The 25,295-nt window shown below is 52.2% G+C and overlaps 1 protein-coding gene across 6 annotated transcripts in view; it reads right to left on the bottom strand.

Moving 5' to 3' along the window:
* RXRG (retinoid X receptor gamma) overlaps positions 1 to 25,295 on the bottom strand; it is a 128,745-nt gene that overhangs the window by 4,724 nt on the left and 98,726 nt on the right. For 5 of the 6 annotated variants that reach the window (XM_032318470.1, XM_032318469.1, XM_032318468.1 and 2 more), the window contains 8 exons: positions 21,338 to 21,585; positions 12,970 to 13,114; positions 10,606 to 10,785; positions 4,868 to 5,028; positions 4,613 to 4,742; positions 3,422 to 3,554; positions 2,058 to 2,149; positions 745 to 850 (listed from right to left, as the gene is read on the bottom strand). In XM_032318470.1, the coding sequence (XP_032174361.1) occupies positions 745 to 850; positions 2,058 to 2,149; positions 3,422 to 3,554; positions 4,613 to 4,742; positions 4,868 to 5,028; positions 10,606 to 10,785; positions 12,970 to 13,114; positions 21,338 to 21,556 (1,166 nt within the window). In that variant the 5' untranslated portion in view covers positions 21,557 to 21,585. Of the gene's footprint in view, positions 1 to 744; positions 851 to 2,057; positions 2,150 to 3,421; positions 3,555 to 4,612; positions 4,743 to 4,867; positions 5,029 to 10,605; positions 10,786 to 12,969; positions 13,115 to 18,291; positions 18,798 to 21,337; positions 21,586 to 25,295 lie in introns of those variants that run through there. The other variant, XM_032318472.1, reaches the window with a different exon arrangement.

The following is a 25,295-nucleotide window of genomic DNA, read 5'->3' as shown; positions in this document are numbered from 1 at the left end:
TAGAGGACCTTGCCAGAGGCTACACAGACGGCCTTGGGGAACAGTGGCCACGTGTTCTGGCTGCCATGGTCAGTCTGGACCTTCTAGCACAGGCTTCAGTGTGGGCAGAGCAGAAAGCAGGGCGGTCAGCCCGGAAAGCACAACCTCTTGGAAATCAGACAGACCTGAGGTCACATCCCAGCCCCACTGCACACCAGCTCCGTGTTTGTGGGCAAGAACCTCGGAGCCTTGTTAGAAACTGGAGATGATGGGACCCACATCCATTTGCTCATCTGCTTGTTCATTCGACACTGAAAGCTCTATACTGGGGCGCCTGGGTGGCTCAGCTGGTTAACAACTGCCTTCAGCTCAGGTCATGATCCCAGGTTCATGGGAACCGAGCCCCGAGCCGGGCTCTCTGCTCAGCGGGGAGCCTGCTTCTCCCTCTCCTGCCCGCTCGTACTCTCAGTCATTCTCTCTCTCTCTCTCCTTCTCTCCAATAAATAACTAAAATCGTTAAAATAAACAAAATAAAGCTGTATACCATGGGCCCAGCCCTGCTTTAGGCTCTGGCTCTGGAGTGGGGAACAGCAAACAAGATCAGGTCTCTGGCTTCAGGGAGCCAACGTTTTAGCAGCTTTGAGCTTGTTGTTAAGATTAAATAACACATGCGGAACCTAGACGGTCCCTGCCGGGCGCCGCCATGTGTTCGGGGCAGGAGAGAAGGACAGCCTCGGCCAGCAGATCCTTCCAGCACTCCCTTACCTGCCAGGTTGTTCCGGATACTTCTGCTTTGTGTAGGCCTCGAGGGTGGCATACACCTTCTCCCGCAGAGTCTCTACCTCCGAGGGGTTGGACAGCCCCTTGGCATCTGGAAAAGATGACTGATTTAGCCTCAGGTGACACACGGCACGTGGACCCCCTTCCACACGGCTCTGTCTTTCTAATTACTCAGTTACTCGAGACACACTGGGACAGGGAACAAGAGTGAAAGAAACAAAGCTGGGGGTCCTCGGTGCCGCGGCTCTCCTCTCGGTGCCCAGTCTACCCAGTAGACTCTGGGAACAAAGGTGTAAAACCCTGTTAATGGCCAAAGACACCCACCACGGAGTCCAAGGAAGGGAATTTTATTTTATCCAATCATTCTAGAAACATGACATTCACACACTTACTAAGTGCCTACTATGGGCTGTGCACGGACGGAATGCTGAGATGGGGCACAAAAACCAGACCCACCCACGTGAGCACCCAGCCCCCCTCCCTCCCCAACCTTTCCTGACTCCCCGCATGAGCCGACCCCTATCTCAGAGCCCAGGAGCGGGGTAGAGGCTGACCGCTCTCGAACACACATCTCCGGTCCCGACTTCTCTGAACCCCAGATGCAAGCAAGACCTTCCTGGCCAGCTACTCTTGGAGGCCCACTAGCCACCTGAGACTTGAAGCACGAAGTCCTAAGTCCTTCCTGCCCGCCCCCTCGTTAGGAACCTCCTCTCAGCAAATAAAGCTCCGTCTTTCTAATTACTTAGGAGGACAAAACAAAGCCCCCTGAGAATTACCTTCAACACTGCTCTTTGACGCACTGTCTCTAGTCCATCAGCAAATCCCATGGCTTTGCTTAAAACTATATGCGGAATCTGGGTGCCTGGGTGGCTCGGCTGGTTAAGCGTCTACCTTCGTCTTTGGTCATGACCTCGAGTCCCACAGCGTGCTCCCTACTTATCGGGGAGTCTAATTCTCCCTCTGCTCTTCAGCCTGCTTGTGCTCACTCTCTTAAATAAATAAATAGAATTTTTAAAAAACCATATGCAGAATCTGACTACTTTTTACCACCGCCTTCACCATGACCCCAGCTAACCTCTGTGGTCTCCCCCATCTACCCCCCAAACAGGCGCACTCCACACCCATCCGAGACACTTTCAAGAAGGCACTAGGAGTAGAAACCATGAAGAATCAGCTTCCTGCCCTCGCCAAGGACCTGTTCCCGCGCCCTGCCTGTCTGTCTCCGCTGAACTAGAGGGGCAGAGGACAACAGAGCCCGGAGGCCGAGCACGGAGGAGGCCGAGCCCCTGCACAGTCACCTGGGTTAAACAGCACGATGGCTCGCAGGCACCCCAACTCCGACTTGTCCATCTGCATGTCTTTCATTTTGGAGACCAGCTCAGTCAGGACCCTGTTCACAGGAAACAATGAGCGGCGATGAGAAAACCGTGAGTCCCAGGCCAAGGGCTGATCCAATGAATGCAGCCAAGGCCCCTTATGTGCCCACCCCAATTTCCAGATGACGCGTCGGGTACTAGGGGCTCGGAGGTGAATAGGATGCAGCCCCTGATCTCGAGGAGCTCATGGTTTCACTGAAAAAAAAAAAAAAAGAACAGACGTGGAAGCAATAGGTAGCAACACAAAGCCAACAACGGCCAAGAGCCAAATCCAAGGGAGCACCCAGGGGAAAGCAGGGGGACGGCAGGACACTCTGGCGGGGAGGGCAGGGAAGGCAGCCTAGACGATTTAGAAACGCAAGAGGCAAAGCAGGACGAGGGTGTGGCATGTCTGGAGGAAGATGGCAGAGGGCGCACTCCAGAGACAGGGCAGGAATCTCCAGGGACCACGAAGAGGGCTGAGCCGGCCAAAAACCACGCTGGCCTCTGCATGGAACGTGCAGGGGGAAAGGGCAGGGAGGGAGTAAGAGACCTCTTGCGTGGACGGGCATGTGGCCTGGAAGATCACTCTTCAGGGAAGTGGAAAGGGGCCACGGGGCCCTGGCACTGGACAGAGAGGCTGTTTCCAACCCTAGCCTCCTCTTTACCGGCTCTCTGTCCCTTTGTCCCGAGTCACTCACCCCCACTCATGTCACTCCTGTCTTTGAGTCACATGCCTTCATTTTCCTTCCACACCACTGAAGGCAGAGCTTCCCAGGCAGAGGCTGGGGCTGCCTGACCGAGGTGGGTCTGCTCCCGCTCAGACCTTCCCCAGAGACCCTGCTACAGGGTCGGGCAAAAACCTCAGCTCATCTCTCCTGCCTCCCAACGTCAGATCCTGGCTGCGCGTGCCCATCCCGGCCCCCAGGGTAAGCAGTTCAGCCTCCCCGCCCCCCCCAACCTCCCAGGTAATGTCCAGGAGCCAGTCTCTCCTTTGGAGGCCTCCAGAGGTCACCGGTTCTCCCTTCCGCCCAGCAGCTCTGCTGCTCCCTGACCGGCTCCCCCCTCCACCCCTCCACCCCCCTCCCCCACCGCCCCCCCTTCAAACCTTCTAGAATCCACCGGCCACGCCCCCTAGGGTCTGCTCTTGTGTGTTTCATGGTCTCTCCTCTTTGCCCCGCGCTGCTGTGTGGGTGGTCCGTCCTGCACACCAGCGCCACCCCAGGCCCACACACTCACGCACGCGCACACACTCGTGCACACACACGTGCGCGCACACACGAGCCCCGGAAGCAGAGGACAGCCACCTGTCAAAGATGGAGCCGACTCCGGCGCTGTGGGCGCTGCTCCGGTGCACGTGCAAACCGGTGGCCAGGAGGATGCCGTCCTGCACTGAGACGGAGCGGTGGGAGAAGGAGGCAATCAGCAGCTCGTTCCACCCTGCGCGGAGAAGAAAGAGGCCTTGAGGGAAAACGGACCACAGTCGTGCTTCACTGATGATCACTCGAGGCCTGTACTGCGACCCGCGTGGAACAGCAGCAGCATCAGAAACGCGCAGAGGCTAAAAGCCAGCTCGGGACCACTCAGCTAATGAGTGAAGGAACAGGTAAGACTGGGGGTCCCCAACTCAGGGCCCTGCACCTCCCCCACCACCTCCCCAGTACAGCTCAGAATGGCAGCTTGAGGGTAAGGACTCTCTTTCCGCCCCCGATCAACACATATGGGCTGAACATGGAGCAGGTCATCGTCAGCATGTTCGCTGCCAGAGTGGATAAGGGAGACCTCGAAGCCTCTGCCCTCAGGACCCAACTGCCCGGCTCGATCCCCTTAGTGTCTGGCAGCACCCAGCGAGCACGGAGCTTTCAGTCAACGCTCAGAGACTGCGCACTATCTAACGGGGGTGAAATGAGGGTCTGGCTCCCAAGGCTCAGCCCGTCTTCATGAAATCTCCCTGTTGGTCCCATGACCAAGAGGAGGCATGGCAACAGGTCACGTGCCCAACATCCCGGAAATGGAAGCCAAGACAGGATGCGGCACACAGAACCTTAGCGGAGGAAGGGACCCTGGATAAATGAACTTGAGCGGGCACTCTCCGGCGTCTTTCATCGCCTCTGTGAAATGGGAATCCCTCTAGTTCCTACAGGATAGTAATAAGGGCGCACTGCTTTGGACCGCCCTCGATGAAATGGACTTAGCTGTCTCGGAAAATCAAATGCAAATTATAAAACCGTGGCAAAATTTGCACAGGACAAGAGCCCCACCCTCCATTAACAATGTTTCATTGGGGAAAAAAGTTGTGGAGGAGGGGCCACCCAGACGGAAGCGCCTGTAATTAATACAAAAAGAGTAACTGAGTCAGGTTATCCTGTTACCAGCCTGGCGCAAGGCACAGAGGGGTTGCAGCTTCCTCCGCTGACTTGACTTCTGATCCCAAGGGTAATTTCAAAATGGCAGCCCAAGTGATGGTCCCAAGAAAAACAAACCTCGATGTCCTTTACCTGCCCGCAGCAGAATGACCTGGTCCTCCAAGGTGAGGTCGGAGAAGTGGGGGATGCGCTTGGCCCATTCAACGAGGGTGAAAAGCTGCTTATCAGCAGCGTGGCATATGTTGGTGACAGGGTCATTCGTCTTAAAAAATGAAACAAAAAACACCAGAGTACGGTGAGGGCAGGTTCCGGGACTCCAGTGCACCCCCTTCCCATCTCCAGCCCCGCCAAGCACTGGGAGGTGGACGGAGCCCTAAGACCGCATACCGAGTTCTCCATGTTCATATCGCCGTAGGATTCTGTCTTTGGTTCAACAGCAAGTTCAGCTTCTAGAATCCTCTCCACAGGCATGTCTTCATGGCCACCACTGGCACATTCTGCCTCACTCTCAGCACGCTCCCGACTCCTCTGCCTTTCTTCTTGCACAGCTGGCACACAGAAAGACACGCAGATGTCACCATGTGCCCAGGACAGCCACGCGAGTTACCCACCAGAGCTCCCACTGCCCTGTCTGTAACACAGGCGTCATCCTGGCGCTGGGTCAGAGCTGTCAGGATGTTGACAGATGGAACAAAGCCAGCCCAGCGGCCTGCCTATGCAGGTGCACACCTGTGCGTTTAGCCTGCAGCCTTCCCCGTTCGTTATGGTGACCAGTCTAAGAAGTTTGCGTTTCAAATTTGCGTAACCTTGATCCTGCTCCTTTAATGAGCCACTTCCTCCTCCGTCTCTCAAGGAGCATCTCCTGCATTTCACCTCTAGCTGCTCCCTCTAGAACTGTGGGCCTGCGATGGTTAAGCAGCGGGTGCATTACTTCGCGAATTCCCTCTGTCAGATTCTATGCATCAGGCTTGGCATTCACGTCCCATTAGCTCTGCCCCTAATGCACCGGCCTGAACACAACATCACCTGATCCAACTTGTCAGGGGAGATCTTCGGGGAGCCATGACGGGATTTGATAAGTGAAAAGGTGGAAGAATGTCACCTAGATGACATTTCAGAGTCAGCGGCTGCTTTGGGGGGTGGGAAAGGGGACACAGGCAGAGGCCAGACTGGAATGATCTCTGCCTCCCCACACTTAGGGTTTTCACCAAAGTTCATCCTAACCCTCAGAACCCTCATGGTCTGTACACAAGGATGGCAGGCAGACCTCCTTCCCAATTCTGTCCTCACTGTTGACAAATATTCAGTTGGGTGAGTTCCCTTCATCGATAAAGCTGTGGTTTCCATCTTCCTAGTCCTAGCATCAAGGAGCAAAATTCAGCATTGGTATGCTTTTTTTTTTTTTTTTAATCCCAAGAATCAAGAAAATTATCCTCTAAGTGAGAGGTTCACCAGGATCTTGCAGGGATAGTGAGACACAGAGGCTGCAGAATGAACCGGAGCCAGACGCTGGGCGTCCAGTCTGTCACACAAGGGACGTCAGTGACTGGCCAAGGTGGGTCCGAGAAGGGTAAGACCGCAAAGACACCACTCACACTCCAAAGTCTCCAGTAGAGACCCTTGAAGACGCCTCAAGATGAGAATGATATTCAGGGGCTGGGACAGAGGGAGGGGGTAGGAAGGAAAGAGTAGAGGGAGACGTGGCATAAAGAGAATAAAGCTGGGCAGCGACAAAAAGAAGAAACAGAAGGGAGAGAGGATAAAGAGAAATTAGAAAAGAGGAGAACCAAAGTCATGTACTTTGGAGCCCAAGAAGTCTTTTTCAAAATGGGCTCTACCACTTCCCAGCTAACGGATACCAGACAGATGACAGCCCACCCAGCCTCAGTTCTCCTAACATAAAGGGGGAATTACCATACTTGAGTGAGGCTGTTTGGGGAAGATTAAATGAAATAATTACAAAAAGTTCCCAAGCACCTGGGTGGCTCAGTCGGTTGGGCGTCTGTCTTTGGCTTAGGTCACAATCCCAGCGTCCTGGGATCGAGCCCCGCATCGGGTTTCCTGCTCAGCGGGGAGCCTGCTTCTCCCTCTCCCACTCCCCCTGCTTGTGTTCCGTCTTTCGTTGTGTCTCTAATAAATAAATAATATCTTTTTTTTTTTTTTAAGTTCCCAAAAAGGTAGTTTTCCCTTCCCTTTGTCTCCGTTTGTGCTCCTGGGACTTCTGTCTGGTCCTCCTCCCTCTCCCCTCCCCCCTCTTCCTGCCTCCCCTCGTTTCTCCTCGTTTCTCCTCCTCCCTCCCCCTTCCTTCCGGCCCGCTCGGTTAGCCTTCGTTCACGGCCAGCACACGGACGCTACCATGTGTAGTTTTATCTGTCAGCTGGACTGACTGGTTAAAGTTGAGTGCTTCTTGTATTAATCGTTTTAACATAGGGGAGCAGGCTTCTGTTTGTCTTGATTTTAAAAGATGGGGAAGAGCAAACTAAGTTAAGTTTCCTTTATGGTCCTCAACTGGCTTCTTTGTACAGCTCTGTACCATGGAAAGGGAATAACCTTCAACCTGCAACAAAACAACCTGGGCTTCCGGGAATTCGACTCTAATTCCAATCCTGCCATTAATCGCATGATTCTTTGCTGGTCCCCTCTCCTCTTTGTGCCATAAATCTTACTGCCACAGCAGAGGAGTCATATATCTGTTGCTGGGGAAATCTTCTATGTGGCAGACATTCTGAGCTACCCTACCGCACGCCTTCGGGATATATCTGGGGGACACTCGGTGATCTAAAATAGCACCAAACTCGGGGGGCCCCTGGGTGGCTCAGTCAGTGAAACGTCTGCCTTCAGCTCTGGTCATGCACTCGGGGTCCTGGGATCGAGCCCCACGTTGGACTCCCTGCTCAGCAGGGAGTCTGCTTCTCCCTCTCCACTACTCATGCGTTCTCTCTCTATATATAAATAAATAAAACCTTCAAATAAATAAATAAATAAAATTATACCAAACTTCTGCCTTCTAACAGAATTTTATCCATTAGCCCAACATACATTTACTGCACATTAACTCTAATAGCCAAAATGTATGGAGTGCGTGCAACACTTTGCACAGATTACACTTCGCTCAATCCCCCATAACCCTCTCAAGTACTAGGAGCCACAGAGGAGTTACGTAACCCGCCAGAGGTCCCAGAGCTAAGAAAAGATGGAGCCAACACGTGGACGCGGGCGACAGCCTTCCGAGCCCACCCCTCAGCCCTCTGCACCTGTTCCCAGTTCTGGGCCGGTTGTACTAATGACGACCACACAGGGCTCGAGAGGGATGTCAAATGCTACTCACGAACTGCCTCAGAAACAGCCCATTATCTAACTATCCAAACTCTGGTATGTGACCAGAAATCACCGAAGTAGACTTCCCCATGACCCCTGAGGGTTATTTGGAGCCTGGAAGCCAGAGGGTCCCAGTCCTGTATCAGCTCGGCCATTAGCCTGCTCAGGAAGCTTCATCAGGTCCCAAGGCTCTCAGGACCTTCGTTTCTGTCAGGAAACAAATGTGTTACATTGGAGAATAGCAAATGTCCACGCTGGCTTCACTACTATGTACCCTGAAAAGGCAGCGGGTCTTGGGCCCTGGCTCCCGGCAGACACCTTCCGGGCCCAACCCACGTCCCTCCCTTTCTATCTACTCAACTCTCCAGAAACTCTCCATTCAATAGTTTCTCTCCGTTGACTGTTCCAGAGTCGTCGTACTCTTGTCCTCAAGGCAGTGTCCACCCTGAGCTCCCGATTCTGTAAATCGAGGTCAGAAATGAGAGCGGTGAAGGAAAGTGGCCCTTCCTCCACTCAGACCCGGGGCCCATTCGCTCCTCTGCCCCGATTCCTTTCGAACTTCTCCAAAAGCCCCTTTACCTTCTGAATTTTTTTTTTTTTTAAGATTTTATTTACTTATTTGTCAGAGAGAGTGAGCACAGGCAGGCAGAGGCAGAGGAAGAACCAGGCTCCCTGCAGAGCAAGGAGCCCAATGTGGGATTCGATCCCAGGAAACTGGGATCATGACCTGAGCCAAAGGCAGCTGCTTAACCAACTGAGCCACCCAGGCGCCCCACCCTCTGAATTTTTACTACTCAACTGTTCATCACTCCCATTTTTCCACATTCTTTTCAAAAAGACAGAAGCCAAAACTAGACAGGGCTCCATCAAAGAATCAGAACAATGCCAGCTTTACAGGAAGGACTGCCCAGGCCCTTAGAATTACCATGTTCTGGTCTGACTGACTTTTTCTTTTGTGAAAGAGCCACACTTCCTGCCCTTTGCGCGCCAACCACTCTGACTGGAACGGAGCTGAGGGTGGCCGGGCTTGAGTTTTGGGAGACGGCCGGTGAGCAGCAGACACGGCTGTTCCTCTGAGGGACGCCTTTCACCTGCCTTTAGTTCCATCTCATCCGCAGAAGGAAAATGCTTGTTTTTCCAAGTCATCCTGAATTTACCTCATCTGTCCTGAGAGACGAAAATGGCCCCCTACAGCCATCATGCTCTTGCTGATGGGAGACATTCTTTGGGGTCTTAAATTTTACGTGTGACCATCATGGCGGCAGAAGCCCCACGGAGCCGCAGTTCTGTCTTGGTGAAGAGACAGTCTCCACCAGCTGATTTTTCACCTCACCTGTTCCGACCGGTAAGAGCATGGATTCCTTGACAGCCAGAATGACACGAGCATGAAGCAGGCCCTCAGTTAACACTCGCTGCAGGAGGGAATGAAGTTCTCTCAGGAGCTCCTGCATGACTAAAACTTCGGATTCCAATACTCAGTTTAAACCACTCACCCACTCATTCGGCAATTACGTATTAAATGCCTACTCTGTGCTAGTCACGGCTGACAAAGCAGTCGGGGGGAGAGCAGAAAAACCTGCCTTGGTGGAGACAGAGATAAACAAAATAAGTATGTTAGATGCGGTGATACATGTTGTAGAAGAGACTAGGAAGAACCCGGGGTGGCTGATGCAATTCGAGAAGGCGTAGACAAGCAAGGCTTTACCCAGAAGCTGACAAGTGAGTAACGGTCTGAAGGAAGAGAAGAAGGGAGCCTTGCAGGCACCTGGCAAGAGGCCGCTGCGGGCAGAGAGACATTAAGTGCAAAACTCCTGGTGGCCCAGCAGAGACCAGCAAGGCTGGACCAGAGAGACCTTGGAAAACTCCCCTCACCAGCCCACACCGGTTTCCTCAGCTGCAGAACGGTGAGCGCTAGTAAATGACTCTGAAGGGCCACCTCCATCTACCTCAGACATGCTAAGAAGGTCCATTTTTGCTTCTTGGTAGCATTATCTCCTCAGAGACACTCCGAGAACCTTTCCTTCATTGATCCCTTCAGTAAGCCTCCCCTATTCTCAGAGAAAAGAAATTGCTGGAGAATGAGGAGTCACCTGGGGCGGACGACATGCCTTGCCCCCATTTCCTGGAGAGAGGCGGGACTTCCTCACTCTGCAATCGAGTAAGAGGCACCATTCACGCTGTGTCCTGGCTTGAGTTCACCAGTTAATTAACTGCCCGATTCGATTTGTGATATTTAACAGAAAGACCTTTCAATTTTCTAAATGACCGTAAAGTACTTTCAGGTTTTTTATTCCTTGCTCTGCAACAACCAGTGAACCTATGCTGTAAACTGAGAGACATAACGTCCTAAAACTGTACACCGACGGTCTCTCTGAATGCGAAAGCGATGTCCGATCACTGGTAAAGCCAATAATCCCCCTCGTCCATGGGATGCACCAGCCTCAGAGGAGCTGTAGCAGCCCAAGGTTACATAAGCCCACAGAGATGGCTCAAACCAGTCAACCTTCCCATGAGGATTAGAGGCAAGGAGCCTGCTCTGCCCAGAAAGGCCACGAAGGATCCGAATGACCCATGTGTGGGGTCCAGGACCCGGACGACAGCTCTGAGACTTGCTGCCCGGCTGAGAGGAGCCCAGGAGAGTGTCCAGCCTGCGGACCCCCACCTGAGCGTGGAGGAGGAAGGCACTCCCGCTCTCTCTGCTCTGGGGGACCCGCTGCATTGGGCAGGGGACTCGACCGCAGTCCTCGGGAGATCAGGAGGGTGCTACCGTGGTTTATACCTGTCTCCCCGCGGGGGCAGGGCCTCACCTTCCCTCTTCATGCCCATCACCAGGCACTTCTGGTAGCGGCAGTACTGACACCGGTTCCTCTGGCGCTTGTCAATGAGACAGTCTTTATTATCGCGACACGTGTACATGAGGTCTTTCCTTATGGTTCTCTTGAAGAACCCTTTGCAGCCTTCGCAACTGTACACGCCGTAGTGCTTCCCTGCTCACAAGAAGAAAAAGTTAACCAGACAGAGACAGTCCTTGTGTTCATTTGGACCTTTCCTTGACAAGAACCCCCTTGGCTCTTCCCCAGGGACCCCGGCCCACCACCTGGGCTCCGGGACGGACCGCAAAGAGCAGCCAGCGGAGAAGGCAGGCTGGACCACAGGGCCCAGACGAAGGCAGAGTCAAGAGGCCCCTGCTCGTCTCTCCCGTCCAGAATCGCCAGTTCCACAGAGAGCACTGTCAGAAAAGTCCTGACCCAAGATTGTGTTTACATTTATTTTATTAAGGCAACTCTTGTGTTTAGTTAAGCGAAATGTTCTGCCTCCATCCAAGACATTAGTATACGTAATAAATAAAAATATTTATGCTTGTTATGTAGTATCTAGCAGGAAAAAAAAAAAAAAAGCCCTCAACTTCACTAGTATTTCCCCATAATTGAGGCCCCAGGACATGGGAGCCCCACTGAGGAGTACTGTCTTCCACCACAGACTAGGAACAGGAACCTGGGTTATGGATTTTCTAGATGCTCTTGCTGTTGGAGAAATAAATTGATATATGATCTTCAGAGCATAAAAGGGCATGTAGTCTTATGACCTAAAGATCTGATGGAAGGCGGTTTTGCTTGATCTAGAATATTCTGTTACATGTTTCATTGCCTTGATTATGTGTTCCACACAGTCTCCAATGACCCCAGCCACGGATGGCTCCTTTGTGTCAGGAGAGCCACCACACGCACCTGACAGGGGCACCAAGAACGAGTCACAACCTTCCTTCTATGCAGCCCTTCTCAGATCTACACACCAGACAGCTGTGCTCAATCGATTTGAATGTGGAAAAACAGAAGGAAGCAGATCATTCGAACTCTATTTACCCCCAGTTCTTCAGTGTAACCTGTGATGTTTAGCTGTGGACCCAACATTGCTTTCTACTTCTATTGTACTCAGGCTGACGGAAAACTGAATGTGAAGACGTCCTTGAGAACCAGTCGAGACACGCATTTGCATCCCAGGAGCTGACGTGTCAGAGGAAGCCGCCCTCAGGTAAAATGGGGGCTTGAGATGGCCTGCCTGCTGAAGCCAGTCGGGGCTCAATCAGTGGCCCACACCAACCCACTGAACGCATAGCAATAATAAATATGGGATTTTATCTTAGGCGGAAAAATCCTAATGCTCTCAGCTCTGAAGTATTTGTCTCTGAGTAACATGGTACCTGCATGTCATTCCCATGACTCTCCCGTATTTGAGTGAAATTCCCGGACTTTCAAAGAAGCCATAGCAGAGGAAACCCTGCTGGGGTGTGACTGGCCTTCTGTTGCTATGGCAACGTTCAAGCCCGCCCCATTTGGCAACCACGTTTTGAGAGCAAGCGAACAAGTCAGCCACACTGCGAAGTCAGTTCCAGGCCCCAGGAAACTTTCGATGGAGTGAATTTTGCAGTAGCTTTGGTGACAACAGGAAGATGAGGAATCCTCAGTCCGCCACCATGGACAGCCACAGGACAGGAAAGAGCCTTCCCCATCTTCTCATTCATCAAAACTGAGATTCTCATGCCCTCAAAATTGGCGGGGATGCGGAGTGGTGGGGGGGAGAAGTCACGAAAGAAATGATTTGGGCAAAAATGGAAGAGAATCAGAGAGGATGAAATCTATGAAAACACAATTATTTCTACCCATGAAATCATGTGAAAAACCTAGAATGTTGTAGAAAGAAATATGCTAAAAAAGTCTTTAGCTTCACTAGGAACATTACGGATAATGTTTTTAGTTTTCTTGTGTACTTTTCTAGTTCTTCCTACATTGGGACATTTCCTACCCTGGGACAATATTTATAGAATTAGAAAAAAAAATTTTTTTAATTTTTTTTAATTAAAGAGATGACTAATTACAACAGCTTATACAACAACATAAATGGTATACACCATAGTAACTCCAGAGAGGTGTTTCTGAAATGCTTCCTATAAATCCAATCCTTAAAAATGAACTCATACTTTAACTTTATACAGATTTCAGGCTATGAATCCAGTGCCAGAAATTTACAGCCTGGGCCCCATGCTGGACCATCCTCAAAGGCCCTTTTTCTTCCACTGGGTACAAAGTAGCCAGGTAAGCAGTGGAACAGGCACCGTCTTGGGACCCTCACTGGACGGGACCCCCAAGAGTGGCATCTGCTTCTACACGTACCTGAGGATCTATCCCCACAGATGGCACAGATGTGTTTCACCAGAGATCCGGGGCTGGTTGATGGGTAGTTCATGTTTCCAATCCCAGGAAGCCCTGGTAAGGGTTTGATGTCCTCTGAAATGCTGACGCTGTTGACCACATTTAGCTGTAAGGGGAAGAAATACAATAAAACACGGAGACAGAACAGACCCAATGCCCGAGATGGAAAGCAACGAGGGTATCCTCGCAGAAAAAAACAAAATCTATTTCAAGAAGTAGTTCGTAAGTACAGAGTATCCGAAACTGCCTGTTGGGGGGATATGAAATTAAGGGAGAAAAAAAGTGATACAGAGGAACTAAATCATTTGTAACACCAACACCTAAGTTGAATATCACAACACATGATCAGAATTACTATTTTTTACTCATTTTACCCGTGTGTTTCTTTAGAGCTGGAAATCCACCCTGAACATGCTTAAGACCCACTTAGAACAAGTCAACTATGTGTTTTTAGATTTTATTATAACGGCAGACTGTCTATTCAGCAGTGCTCCAAGAGGAGCTACAGCTCTTAGGCAAAAGACTTAGACTCCAACAGAACCAAGCAAAAAAAAAAAAAGGCAAATCCATTCACTAAGTCAATCAACAGACACTGGCTGAGTGCTTACCCTGCAAGGACTATGTCAGGCTCTGGGGTACAAAAGTGAGGTCTAAAAATATACACTCGTAAGGAGTTCACAGTAAAATGCAAGAGAAGGTCATCTCAACAAGCCCACAGAGGGTGCTAAACCAAATGCCAAATCATTGCAGTAGCACCAAAACTGGGTAGAAAGCCCCAGATCATGGTGTTGAACTTGACCATAAGGAACAGGCCATCATCCAATGAAACTGGAAAATTCATACAGCCAGGGACTATGTGCTTTGTCTTCCCCACACCCAACATGGGCCTGGCACATGGTAGGGAGTTGGTGTGCCCAAAAGGCTGAAGAAATGAACGTGTGTGTCCCTGTCCTCAGCCCTGTCCCAAGTTCACATTGGGTCCTCAACACCACCACCTCCATGCCTTCCAGTGCTCGGGGAGATTACCGAGAGCCACGGCTGAGTGCTCTGTATTCATCAAATCATCAATACACATGACAGAGGCAACCACTTAGCAGAAACTGTGAGTGTCCATGAGCACAGCCCAACCTTCTAGGCACTGTGAAGGGAGACAGAAAACCTAGATCTTTCCTCGAAAATGCACACTCTCATTGAAGAGTGGGGACAGGCACAAAAAATAGGAACACTTACAAGTAAATTCCCAGGTGGTACCGAGTACCCATGTGCTTGGGTCCAGCAGAGGCACCTGGTAACTATCTGGGAATGGAAGCAAGTTTCCACTGACTTCTGTATGGTCTACGTGAATTTTGAACCATACTATCTCCCTAAAGTGACAGCAATTCTCAAACTAAACCAAAGGTAGGATTTGTTTCTCTATTCAAGGCCTTTGGGACAGCAGGGATAATCAATAAAACATAAAACACAATAGAGCCTGAGTTACGTTCCTTCTAAATGTACAGCTTTTCAATTCACTAAGCAAATACTTACTGAGCACAGGAGGTGGGGGCAGAGGCGCGGGTCAAGGGCAGTAGGGATGCAGAAACACAAGACAGCCCACAGCTCCTTGCTTGAAAGTCCAAGTCATCGGGAATTTTTAAAAATTTGTACAAAGGATTCAAACACACGTGGGATGGGAGACTTCTCTCTCTCTTCCTCTCCCCCACCTTCTGCACGGGGCTAAGACAAGATATCTAGAACTCGTACCCAGTATTTGGCTTTGTTTTGGCGTCACACTGTGGTTCTCAGCCCTAGATGTATACCTGGGAGCTTTAGAGGAAAAAACAAAAGAAAAAGAAAAGCAGATGCCAGGGCTCCACACCCCGAAATTCTGAGTCAATGGCTCTGAGGGTCATTGGTACCGCTGTTCCTCTAGGTTTACCAGGAAATGCTAATATGAAGTCAGGGCTAAGATTCACCAGTTTGGCAGGAAAAACATCAATCCCTTTGTTGTCCCAGGGAGCCGGACCGACTCCCAGTCTGCCCTTAACAGTCCTGGGACTTCAAAGAAGTTACTTATCTTCATCCATCCCAGTATCTTTATCTGGAAAATGAGCCTAGTAAGACCGAGTCCACAGAATCGCTGGGAGGATTCTGTGACGTAACACCGGAAAATCCCCATCACAGCACCCGGCACCCAGGAGGGGCTCTGTGAATTCCGGCTCCTACCATTCCAATAAGATCCGGTTCATCGAGACGAGACTTTTGAGTGTTTCTTACCAGTCGACATTCTACTCTGTGCTAGGAATTCTGCAGTAAATGAGCCCACATCCACCGAAGGGGTTAAATGATTCCATTTCTTGGGGCGGGGGTAGGGGTCGGAAAACTAATGCTGTCATGATACTATCTAGGTTATCATTACTTTGGATGTGGGACACAGACGTATACGGCTTTTTAAGAAATAGGTTGAGGGGTTTCTGTTGGTGTAGATTCTAGGTGACAACTTTTCTAGAGCATGACAGTGAAACAGCTGTCACCCCTTAGATGCACCCATGAAATGTCAACACTTTAGGTCAGAAGACCCCAGAGAAAGAGCCTCTGGCTGACCAAGGCTCTATACCCAAAGCCTCAGATGGAGCAGAAGGGATATGGGAATAAGGAGGAGGCCGCCACCACCTGAGGCTCTAGAGGCCACCCCTCTCCTTCCCCTCCCACTGCCCTGACCCGTGGGACCAGCCTCGCCCCTGCAGCCTCCAGAGGTCAGAGACAGCAAGTACTGTTAACGCTACTGTTAGCACCACCCTCTACAGAAGGCCTGCTTGGCGCTCACAACAACCCCATGAGGTCATTCTAGCCTCCAGATGAGGAAACCGGGCCGGAGAGCAGTTGGCTTATTCGAGTGTCCATTCAGAAATACTCCGGGGATGCAGGAAGGAGCACAGGGGCAGCCCCTGCCTCAAAGGCTGGGCCGCTAATGAGACCAAGAGTCAGCAGGGATTGCTCAGGAAGGAAAGGCCCCCACTGGCATCAGGGAAGACTTCCTAAAGGAGGCGGCATCTGAGCCAGGACGCCACTGGCAGCCTTCAAAAGTGGGCAAGACTCCTGGGGGGCCAGGGATGGGCTGGTGATCGGCCAAAGCCCCCCCCCCCCCCCCCCCCCCCCGCCCCAGAGCAAAGGCCCCTGAGGGAAGCCCGGGCGCGTGTGGATGGCTGGGAGGCGAGGCCTGGGGGATGGGCTGTGACGGAGCCCGAGGCTTGCCTGGCTAAGGAGAGTGGATTTAATCTTGAGAAGCAATTAAAAGCAGCCACTGGAGGGTTTGCACCGAGGACCACTGCTCCTAAAACTCTACCTCGGGGAAGGAAATGAGGCAGCAGCTCCAGGAAAGCCTGGAGGAGGGAGACACTGAGGCTGTGGCTCTGCCCAGTCGCAGGTCAGGGGCCTGCCCAAGCCAGAGCCCACGCTAGGAGCTCATTCCTCCTTCACCGCAAGACCTGTCAGAGCCCCTGCCCTAGCGGCTTCCTGACCCACCCCGGCGGTGAGGAGCTCCGTCTCCCCCAGCTGGGAGCCGGCAGCCCCCTCCACCGCGTCTCCTCATGGGGCAGGGGCATGCTCCCTTCTCCACTGGCCTCTTTGCCCGCTTGGGGTTCGTGTGGGCTCCGCGCGAAGGTAGACGGGATGAGAGGCAGCCACCCCATTAGCTGCCTGGCCCAGAGCCCCCCCCCCCCCCCGGCTGTCTTGTTCCATTAGAAGCGGCTCTGCCGAAGCGAGCCCTTTCAGAGCAGGGGTTCACCAGGCGGCTGGCCGCTCCCTGAGAACAGGGGCGAAAACACACTTGACTGGCCTGGCTTCCATTTGCAGCCTCTCAGCCAGGGACCAAATGCTTCCCGGATGCCCTAGAGCCATCATGGAACATCAGGTCCCACATTTCTGAGCTGCTCTCAGCCAAAATTATTCCACTGAATGCAGATAGGCGGAGGGCCTGGCAGGCCAGAGGCAGGCCCTCCTTTTCCAGGGACCGGACTCTGCAGAGTGGGGCTCCTTTAACCCAGTGAGTCTTTGTCGTGAGGAGTAGGGAGCTTGGACTTCCCAACTGGGAGAGAGGAGCCTGGGTTCCGGTGGACTCCTGCACTTCCTCACTGTATGATCTTGTCCGGGTCACTTAACCAGGTCCCTGCTTCAGAGACTCGGTTTCCTCATCTACAGACTCGATCCGTGCGTGGTTTTTCCAACCCAGAGTGTGTGTGTGGCTGGGCAGTGGGCAGGGCGAATGAGAAGGCTTCTGATCTCCTGCCCCGAGTTCACCCAACCTGCTTGTATCTGACACACACAACAGCCTTCCAAGCGTGGTTTCTCTCGAAGAAAAGACTTTACAGCTTAACTTCTTTAAATCACTACAGAAGATGATTCTTAAGGTCTGTTCCAGCTCTAACACTTGCAATTTTTATTACTTAAGTATTCTCTGTAAAAATCTGCAAGGATAGTAATTCGGTTATCGATCACTACCAGGGCAGGAATTATCAGGGACAGAACCCAGGTCAAGCAGCTGGGTTCAGGTGGGGGCATTCCAAGGACATGCAGGGCTTGATTTCAAGTCCAGAAAACAGACAGCACACTCACACACACACACACACACACTCACATGCACACACACACATACATGCATACATACACAGAGTCAGGAAAACGGGGCCTAGATCCTTTTGTCTGAAAGCCCCATAAATATCTTCCCAACGATATATTCGGTGTTTCTGGAAATTGCTCCCTCCACTTAGATACTCCCCAGAGCAGAGACTGGGTCTTATAATTTTTTTTTTTTAAATCTCCAGTGCCTGGTTCAATGAATGCTTATGGTAATGAACTTCTGTGGAACCTCTCAGCAAGAGTGCGCCAGAATCAACAATCACACAGGGTTAGAGTATAAATCACTGAAGTGTGTAATATCACCTAGGTGTAACAATAATCACGTCACCCCCTTACTGCCGTAGAGTGCTTAAGAAGTGATTTTTCAAATCCAGAGCTCCCTTAATATTCATAACTATCCCTGTAGAGTAACGAGGGAAAAGCATGTTACCCCAAAACAGAGAAAAGGGAACTGAGATCCACGTAAGCCTCAGTGGTTTGCAAAAGGTTACAAAGTCCCCGCCCCCACAGTACCGGATTCAGTTCCCTTTACTCCTCGAGAATGAAAATCCAACAAGAGCAAAAAAGAGCAAAGCTCCAACAGCAGGACAGAGCAGGAAACGGGAGACGCAGCTGCTGCCCCCACCCACAGCTCCCCCGTTCCCCTCATCCCGAACCTGTACTTACCCTAGACCCAGCTCACCGCAAGACCATGTTTCCTGCACGAGTCCCCCTCAGACCCGTCCAGGGCGAGGAAGACAAGATGCACAGAGACCTTCTATGTGGGCGGTTCAGAGTCCAGCCCACTGCAGCTAACAGATACGAGGTGCCCTGTGTCGGCAGCTTCACTGGGCAGAATGTTTCTGCTCGGGGGGTTCCAGAGCCCGAGCCCACGACACCACTCGGTGTCCAGGGCTGCTGAGCTTCCCCAGAGCTTGGCAAGCTTAATATAGCTCCCGGAGTGAAACTTGGCCTCGGCCTCTGCACACAGCCCAGTTGGCCAGGACCACAGCTCTCAGCTGACCTTTCAACCCCAATCCCTCTGTACAGACATATGGTCCAGGAATAGCGGCCCTGCCACTCGCTCGGCTAGGAAGCTGAGTTTATTGGTTCAGTTTGGCTCAGTCAGACCGGAGCATGGTTGCTAAAAGCAGCCTTGAACGATGGTGTCTTGCCCACTCCCCACCCACAAGCCCTGTCACTGTCTGTCACCTCACCCTGTCTTATTGCTTCATAGATACAATGATTGCCGTATGAAACCATCTTGTTCCTTCCTTTGCTGTCCGTCCGGCTTGCCTGCTACAGTGTCACCACTGTGAAGCAAAGGCTTGGGCCACCTTATTCAGAGCTTATCCTCAGAATGCAGGACAGCGGCAAGGACCGCCAGATACGCAGCAGGTCTTCCTAAAAAGTTGAATGAGTGGACGGGCGCGCCCTGCCAAGAGTTTACTTTCAGCCCAGAACTTCGTTTCCTTCTGTCCCCAGCCACTGGCTAGGACCTGCCTCCCCGGAGTCCATTCGCACAAAAGAAACAAACAATATCTCACATTCTCAAGGGTAATCACCAGCTCTGCTTGTGACAGGAGGTGAGAGTGGCTTAAATACCGAGGGGCCATCCCCGCGGCCGACTGGTCCCCACCCCTCTGAGTGGTCACACACTCTCATGGAACAGGCATGTGGGACGTTCAGAGCTGCCTTTTTCCTGCTCCCTTTCCTCGCGCCCTCGTGCCTACTGTCGCCCACACACGCTGCCTTGCAACTCTCCTGCGTGATGTGCCACGCCCCCTTGCGGCTCCTCAGGTGCACTAATTCATCATCTTTTGATCCTTGGCAGCCAGCGGAAGATCTGGGGGTCACGGACTGAGTCAGCACCCACCACGGCAGCAAGGTGAGTGCAGCGTCATGAACACAGAGTGGGGGTCAGGACGCTGGGGCCAGAACCCCGGCTCTGCTGCCGACTGGCTGTATGCGGGGGGACCTGTCACTGGAGCTCCCTGGGCTCTGCTACTTGAATCGGTGGGATGAGGACAATGTAGACAGAATTAGTGGTTCTCCGGTGGGCTTTCACCAGCTCCACAAGGGCCAAATTACGGGATGGGGGAGAAACGTATACTCTGAAGGAGATCCTATGGGTGAAACCATCAGATTACAAACTGGAGCTAAAAGTGGCCACATGTGACCCATTTGCTTGTCAAATCTTGACATCTAAATGGCTTCAAGGGAAAGGGGCAGCTCCCTGGAGACCCCACCAGCCCAGCTGACAGATGTCCGCCCCACTCACGCACCTCTGTTGCCTGCGTGGCCCCAGCTCCCGCAATCCCACTCAGTGACCACCCCCAAGGTCTTCTCCAGATGCTTGGATCCCCCAGTCGATAGATTTCTGAATCCGTTAACACCTCTAAAGTTCTGTGACTCCACATGGCTTTGCTTCCAGACCCTGCACCCAGGAAGCCTCTTGAAAGGGATGGTCTAAGGGTGGTCTCAGAAGTTCTCCCTGTATTAGGAAGAAATACTGGCGTGATGGGATTCCTGACTCTTCTCCAAAACCATAAATTCCAAGGAAGCCTCAGAACCTACTAATTCTGCGGTTGGGGCAGGACGGTGCAACCCAAAAGTGAGATGCCCGTAAGTAAGAGAGGGGACATGGCAGATGGGATTATTGTTGCCAATTCTTCACATCCTCTGCACTCTGTCTCCGTAGTACTTCCTGCTGAAACAGGCACCACCGTTCCCTGCCCTGCCAGTGTTGGGGTGAGCCACACAGTTCGCTTAGGCCCATGGGACACTGGTGGGCACAAGCGAGCAGAGGCTTCACTGGACCCTGCCGCTCTGGTTTTCATTTTGCACTTGAGAGACCCCACGAGAAAAGCATGCCCCCACAGCTGTCGCTCCTTTACTCTGGGACCGAGGAGCAGACCTGCACCGCGTCTGCAGACTCGCCCAGCCCCCCACCATCTGAGGCAGAGCCATCCCAGCCAACGTAAATTTGCAAGTGAGGGGGAAAAAAAAAAAAAAGTGTGTGTTTTTGTAAACCATGATAATTTGAAGATTGTTACGCAGCATCATCCTGGCAAGAACTGACCACCACAGGAAAGGAAGGTGGACGACCTCGCTGCGACACTGCCGGCAGGAAGTGGCAACCGGCCACCCTCGGGGTCCTCAGTGCAGCAAGGACATGCTGTCCACGCACACACCCCCTCCCCTCTGTTGCAGCAGAAACACGAGGAATTAGGGGAGGTTTCCTTCCTGGGTTTCCAGTCTTTTCCTCCATCTCAGGGACAACGGGCCATCTTCTAGATCTGTCCATGTGCCACACCTGCCCAGTCCTCCTCTTGGGGACCAGCTCCTGGAGAGCAGACACGGCATTCTGATAATTTCCACGTCAATATCGCCCTCAGCTTGTGGTGGAGCCGCAGTCACTTCATGGACTTGATAAACACTCATTATTGAATTGAGAAGAACAGAGAGGGGTCTGTCCCCAGAATGACAAACGGCCCTCAGAAACGAGGAAATCACTGCCAGGGCTAAACCATTAAACCAGAGGGGTGGCCTGTGGGCCACAGCCTGCTGGCCCATGAGGCATGGTCGACACACTCCGTGAAGGCCCTGCAGGAGACACGACCCGTCAGCAAGCAACCTCGAAGCCCTGCCGAGCCAGGGCTCAGCTCCAGCAGCAGCCAGGGACAACCTGTGCGAGGTCGCCGGAAAGTCCCAGGAGAGGACGGGCACCTACCTGGGAGCTGGGCGGGGCGACCAGATTGATTCCTGGAGGTGCAGGCAGTGCACCTGAGGGAGGGCCCATGGCCGACGTGATGACTCGATATGGAGAACCCAGGGCATTGAGGGGGGGCCCCACTGCACTCAGAGTCCGTGGGGCACTCACTGGGGTGTCCGTGTAGCTGGGGTGGCTGTCCATCGGCTTCCCTGTGGACAAGGCTGCCGATGGGCTCATGGACGTGGAGCCGGAGTGGCCGGGGGAGCCTGTAAGAAGAAGAGCATAGGTGAGGGGAGACTGGGGGGCACAGAGATGACCCCTCGTGGACAGAGGCCCCCTGCTGTGTCCTGTAGCTCTCCTCTCCTCCCGACCACACTGCATCTCTGTGACCCCAAGCTGCTGACACCCCCACTGAGCTGCTAGATTAAAGGCACAGGAAGAACCCGCTCTCCGACAGAACACGCATCCATGTTTTAGTTCTCTGATGCCCGCCTGGAACCCACCTCGGACTGGGTCACATCGACACCCAGGGCCACAAGCGGCACAGCCCACGAGCCCCTGGTGCCCAAGGGACTGTGGCCGGGGCCAGCCAGACAGGGAAGGGGAGTCAAGTCCAAACCCACACGTGGAGAGGAAGCGAGCAGGTGTCTGGGCTCCTCCGCAATGCCCAGTTCCACGTTCCTGGTGCCCAAAGAGCTGGGGTCGGGCTGAGCCTGCGAGGCAGGAGCAGCTTACTCGCTCACATGCGATGAACATTTTCTGAGATGCAGGTATGATTCCAGGGGCTGGGGCTTCAGAGCCCAAGAGAACACAGTTCCTGCTGTCAGGGGTCACATTCCACCATGGCAAGGCGAGGGGGGTGACTGTTGTCAGACCCTTGGCCGCCTGTATTTTTTGCAGTTTTGTGCCCATTAAGGTCTTTGCCCTGCCTGTCTCCACAGCATGGGGTTTTATCAGCACCAGGGAAGGAGACTCAGGGTGGCTGGGCATGGCTTACTGGCCACAAAAAGGCTCAGGAGGGCAAGCGCAGAGAGGCCTGCCCAAGCTGTTCCTACCCCAAGCACAGGGAGCTGTGGTCACAAGTGCCCGCAGAACAGGCCCTGGGCACATGATCCTCTGGTCCTAATTCTCCCAGGTAAGTTGACTCCAAGTTCCCTTATGATGAGCCACAGTTCAAGGTGACAGAGACGGAGGGGGCCCCGCTTCCTCTCAGGAGTGCAGCATGGAACCTTCTCTCCAGAAAAGAGAAGCTATAAACCCGAGGCTCTGTAGCAGGAAACAGAGACTGGAGAAGCGAGAGGGCTGCCTACCCTGAATCACAGCGCGGCTTCCCCGCGTGGTTGCCTGGTCATTCAAGGGATACCTCGAGTACCTGGTGCATGCGGGACTGTCCAAACCCTGGGGAGACCTCAGGGGTCACTCCGTGTAGCATTAGGAGCAGCATGGGGGGAGGGATGTGCTCCCTTCGAATACTGTGCAACTACTCTTAAACATAAATATTCCACTGGAAAAATGTCAACCTGGAGTTTCTCTTGAGCTTCTGCTAACATGGTTAAGGCCTCCCAGTGGAGAGAACAGTCAATGCCACGATCAAGGAAACTCTGATCGTCCATCATTCTACCCAGGGAGTTTCCATCTATCAGGGACAATGGTCTTACAAACAGATAAATCCCGATCACCTGATCTAAGTAGCACAACTGAAGAGGAACCACACTCTGTGCGTCCACAGAGGAAGTGCCCAAGGGGTTCAAATGAACGGCTCAGACCCTTATCACATGTCCTGAATAGCATCAGGCAAATTCCATATGTTAACTCATTTCATCCTGATAATAAGCCTGTGAGGATCACTTTAGCTTTTTACAGATGAGAAAACTTACACTCAGCCTTACCCCCACACTGTTCGGGGATGACTCGCTCTCCCTTCCATTTCTACCAAGTTCGGATTCATCCTTCAAGGTCTAAGTCAAGTGTCACCTCCTCCCCTCCAGGAAGCCTTCCCTGGTGCTCCTGGTCTGGTTTGATGCCCTTTTCCGTTTTTTAACAACAGCCTGCCCTTACTCATATCCTGGCATCTATTAAACTGTGTCGCCATATTTATTTATTTCCCTGTCTTTTCCATTAAACTGGGAGAGGGAGACGAGTGTCCGCTTTTGCTCCCCCCGCCCCCACCAGCAGGGTCCCTGGAGCCGCCCGGGGGGTTCAGTGACAGAGCTTAGATTCCAGCTGTCAACGTGAAGCCCACGCTGTCCCCTGTGTGTGCTCTCAAGGACAGCAAGGATGATCTGGAGAGCCGTCACCTCACAAAGTACAAGATGACTCAATTATGAAGGGATCTCAAGCTGAAAGTTGATCTGAAGGAGAGAGAAAAGGGCAGCTTCCGAGAACTCGAGCCAGAGAAACCAAAAATCTTCCCAGATGGCCACTGATTGGAAAGAACAATTTTAGACTCTTCTGAGGCCCTGGAAGCCTGTGACATTTAAAGAGGCCAATGTATATCTTGAGCCTGTTCCTAAGATAACATGTGACAGGTGAGCCAGGAGCCCGCCTGCCCTGATGGGATGCGCTCTCCCGGCCGGGACGGCGGCCCCGTCGCCCCCACAGCCCCGCCACCTGAAGGCAATCGCTGTTCTCTCCTGGCTTCAGCTTTCCAGAGACCAACCAAACGACCCTCCTACTCTCCTTTTTATTCTGTTTTATGCGGCTCTCAGACAGCCCGTGCCTTTCACTTCTGTACCCCGAACGCAGGCCCAGAGCTGTGAGACAGACTGGGACGAGGCTCCGCGTCACACTTTCGTCAACCCCAGGGTTCGCAAGGTCTGAGACCTGTAACACGGTTGTAAGGGACACTTTCGGTAGTATTTTATGTGACCAACTCTTTAAAAAATATATTAATAGTTCTATAATTATTTTTACAGTTTCCTTCTATTAATAGCAAGTGACTAGGCTTCTATTTTTGCACAAGATTACCTTTCTAAAAATAGCGATTTAAGTTTTCAAAAAGAGAGTAGGGGTGCCTGGGTGGCTCAGTCGCTTAAGCGTCTCACTCTGGGTTTCGTCTCAGGTCACAATCTCGGGGTCGTGAGATGGAGCCCTACGTTGGGCCCCGGGCTCAGGGGAAGCCCGCCTGAGATTCTCTCTCTCTCTCTCTCTCTCTCCCCCCTTCTCCTTCTGCCCCCGCTCTGCTCACACTCTCACTCTCTAAAATAAATAAATCTTTAAAAATAAAGGAGTACAGTGACCTAGGACCAAGTCCAAGTCCAAGAGTACTCCATATGCAGAACACAGGGGAATAGCGAGGAAGGGGATGTTGTGTGGGAGAAACACTGACCTGCACAAGGAACATAGGAATGTGGGCTCTGGGGAACTCACAGGTTGTTCCAGGAATAAAATAAGATGATTGGGGGGTGACTGAAATGAAAAGTACAGTTATTAATAATAATAATAATAATGCCAACCAGGATATGGCTTGGCTGCTCAGCGAGAAGCCCGGCATGCCTGAGACGGACTGAAACAGGGTTAAAGCTTGGTTTGCAAAGGCCTTAAAAGTGATTTGCTTCTGCTGAGTCCGTGATCCAGAAGCGGTAGGCTACTTTATTTATTTATTTATTTATTTATTTATTTATTTATTTTTAAGATTTTATTTATTTATTTGACAGACAGAGATCACAAGTAGGCAGAGAGGCAGGCAGAGAGAGAGAGAGAGAGAGAGAGGGAAGCAGGCTTCCTGCGGAGCAGAGAGCCCGATGCAGGGCTCGATTCCAGGACCCTGAGATCATGACCCGAGCCGAAGGCAGCAGCCCAAACCACTGAGCCACCCAGGCGCCCCGGTAGGCTACTTTAGAACCACATTCACAAAAATAATAATAAAATCCGACAAGGCAGATGTGTCTTACAGGACTGCAGGTTGGTTCTGTGCCTCTCCCGTGACCCAGTGGTTCTCAGACAGGAGCGTTTTGCTTTTAGAAAAGGTGGGACG

Source organism: Mustela erminea, chromosome 17, assembly GCF_009829155.1.
Source record: "Mustela erminea isolate mMusErm1 chromosome 17, mMusErm1.Pri, whole genome shotgun sequence".
Taxonomy (NCBI): domain Eukaryota; kingdom Metazoa; phylum Chordata; class Mammalia; order Carnivora; family Mustelidae; genus Mustela; species Mustela erminea.
Note: the sequence above shows the minus strand (reverse complement) of the source record. Positions and strands in the feature narration are given on the sequence as shown.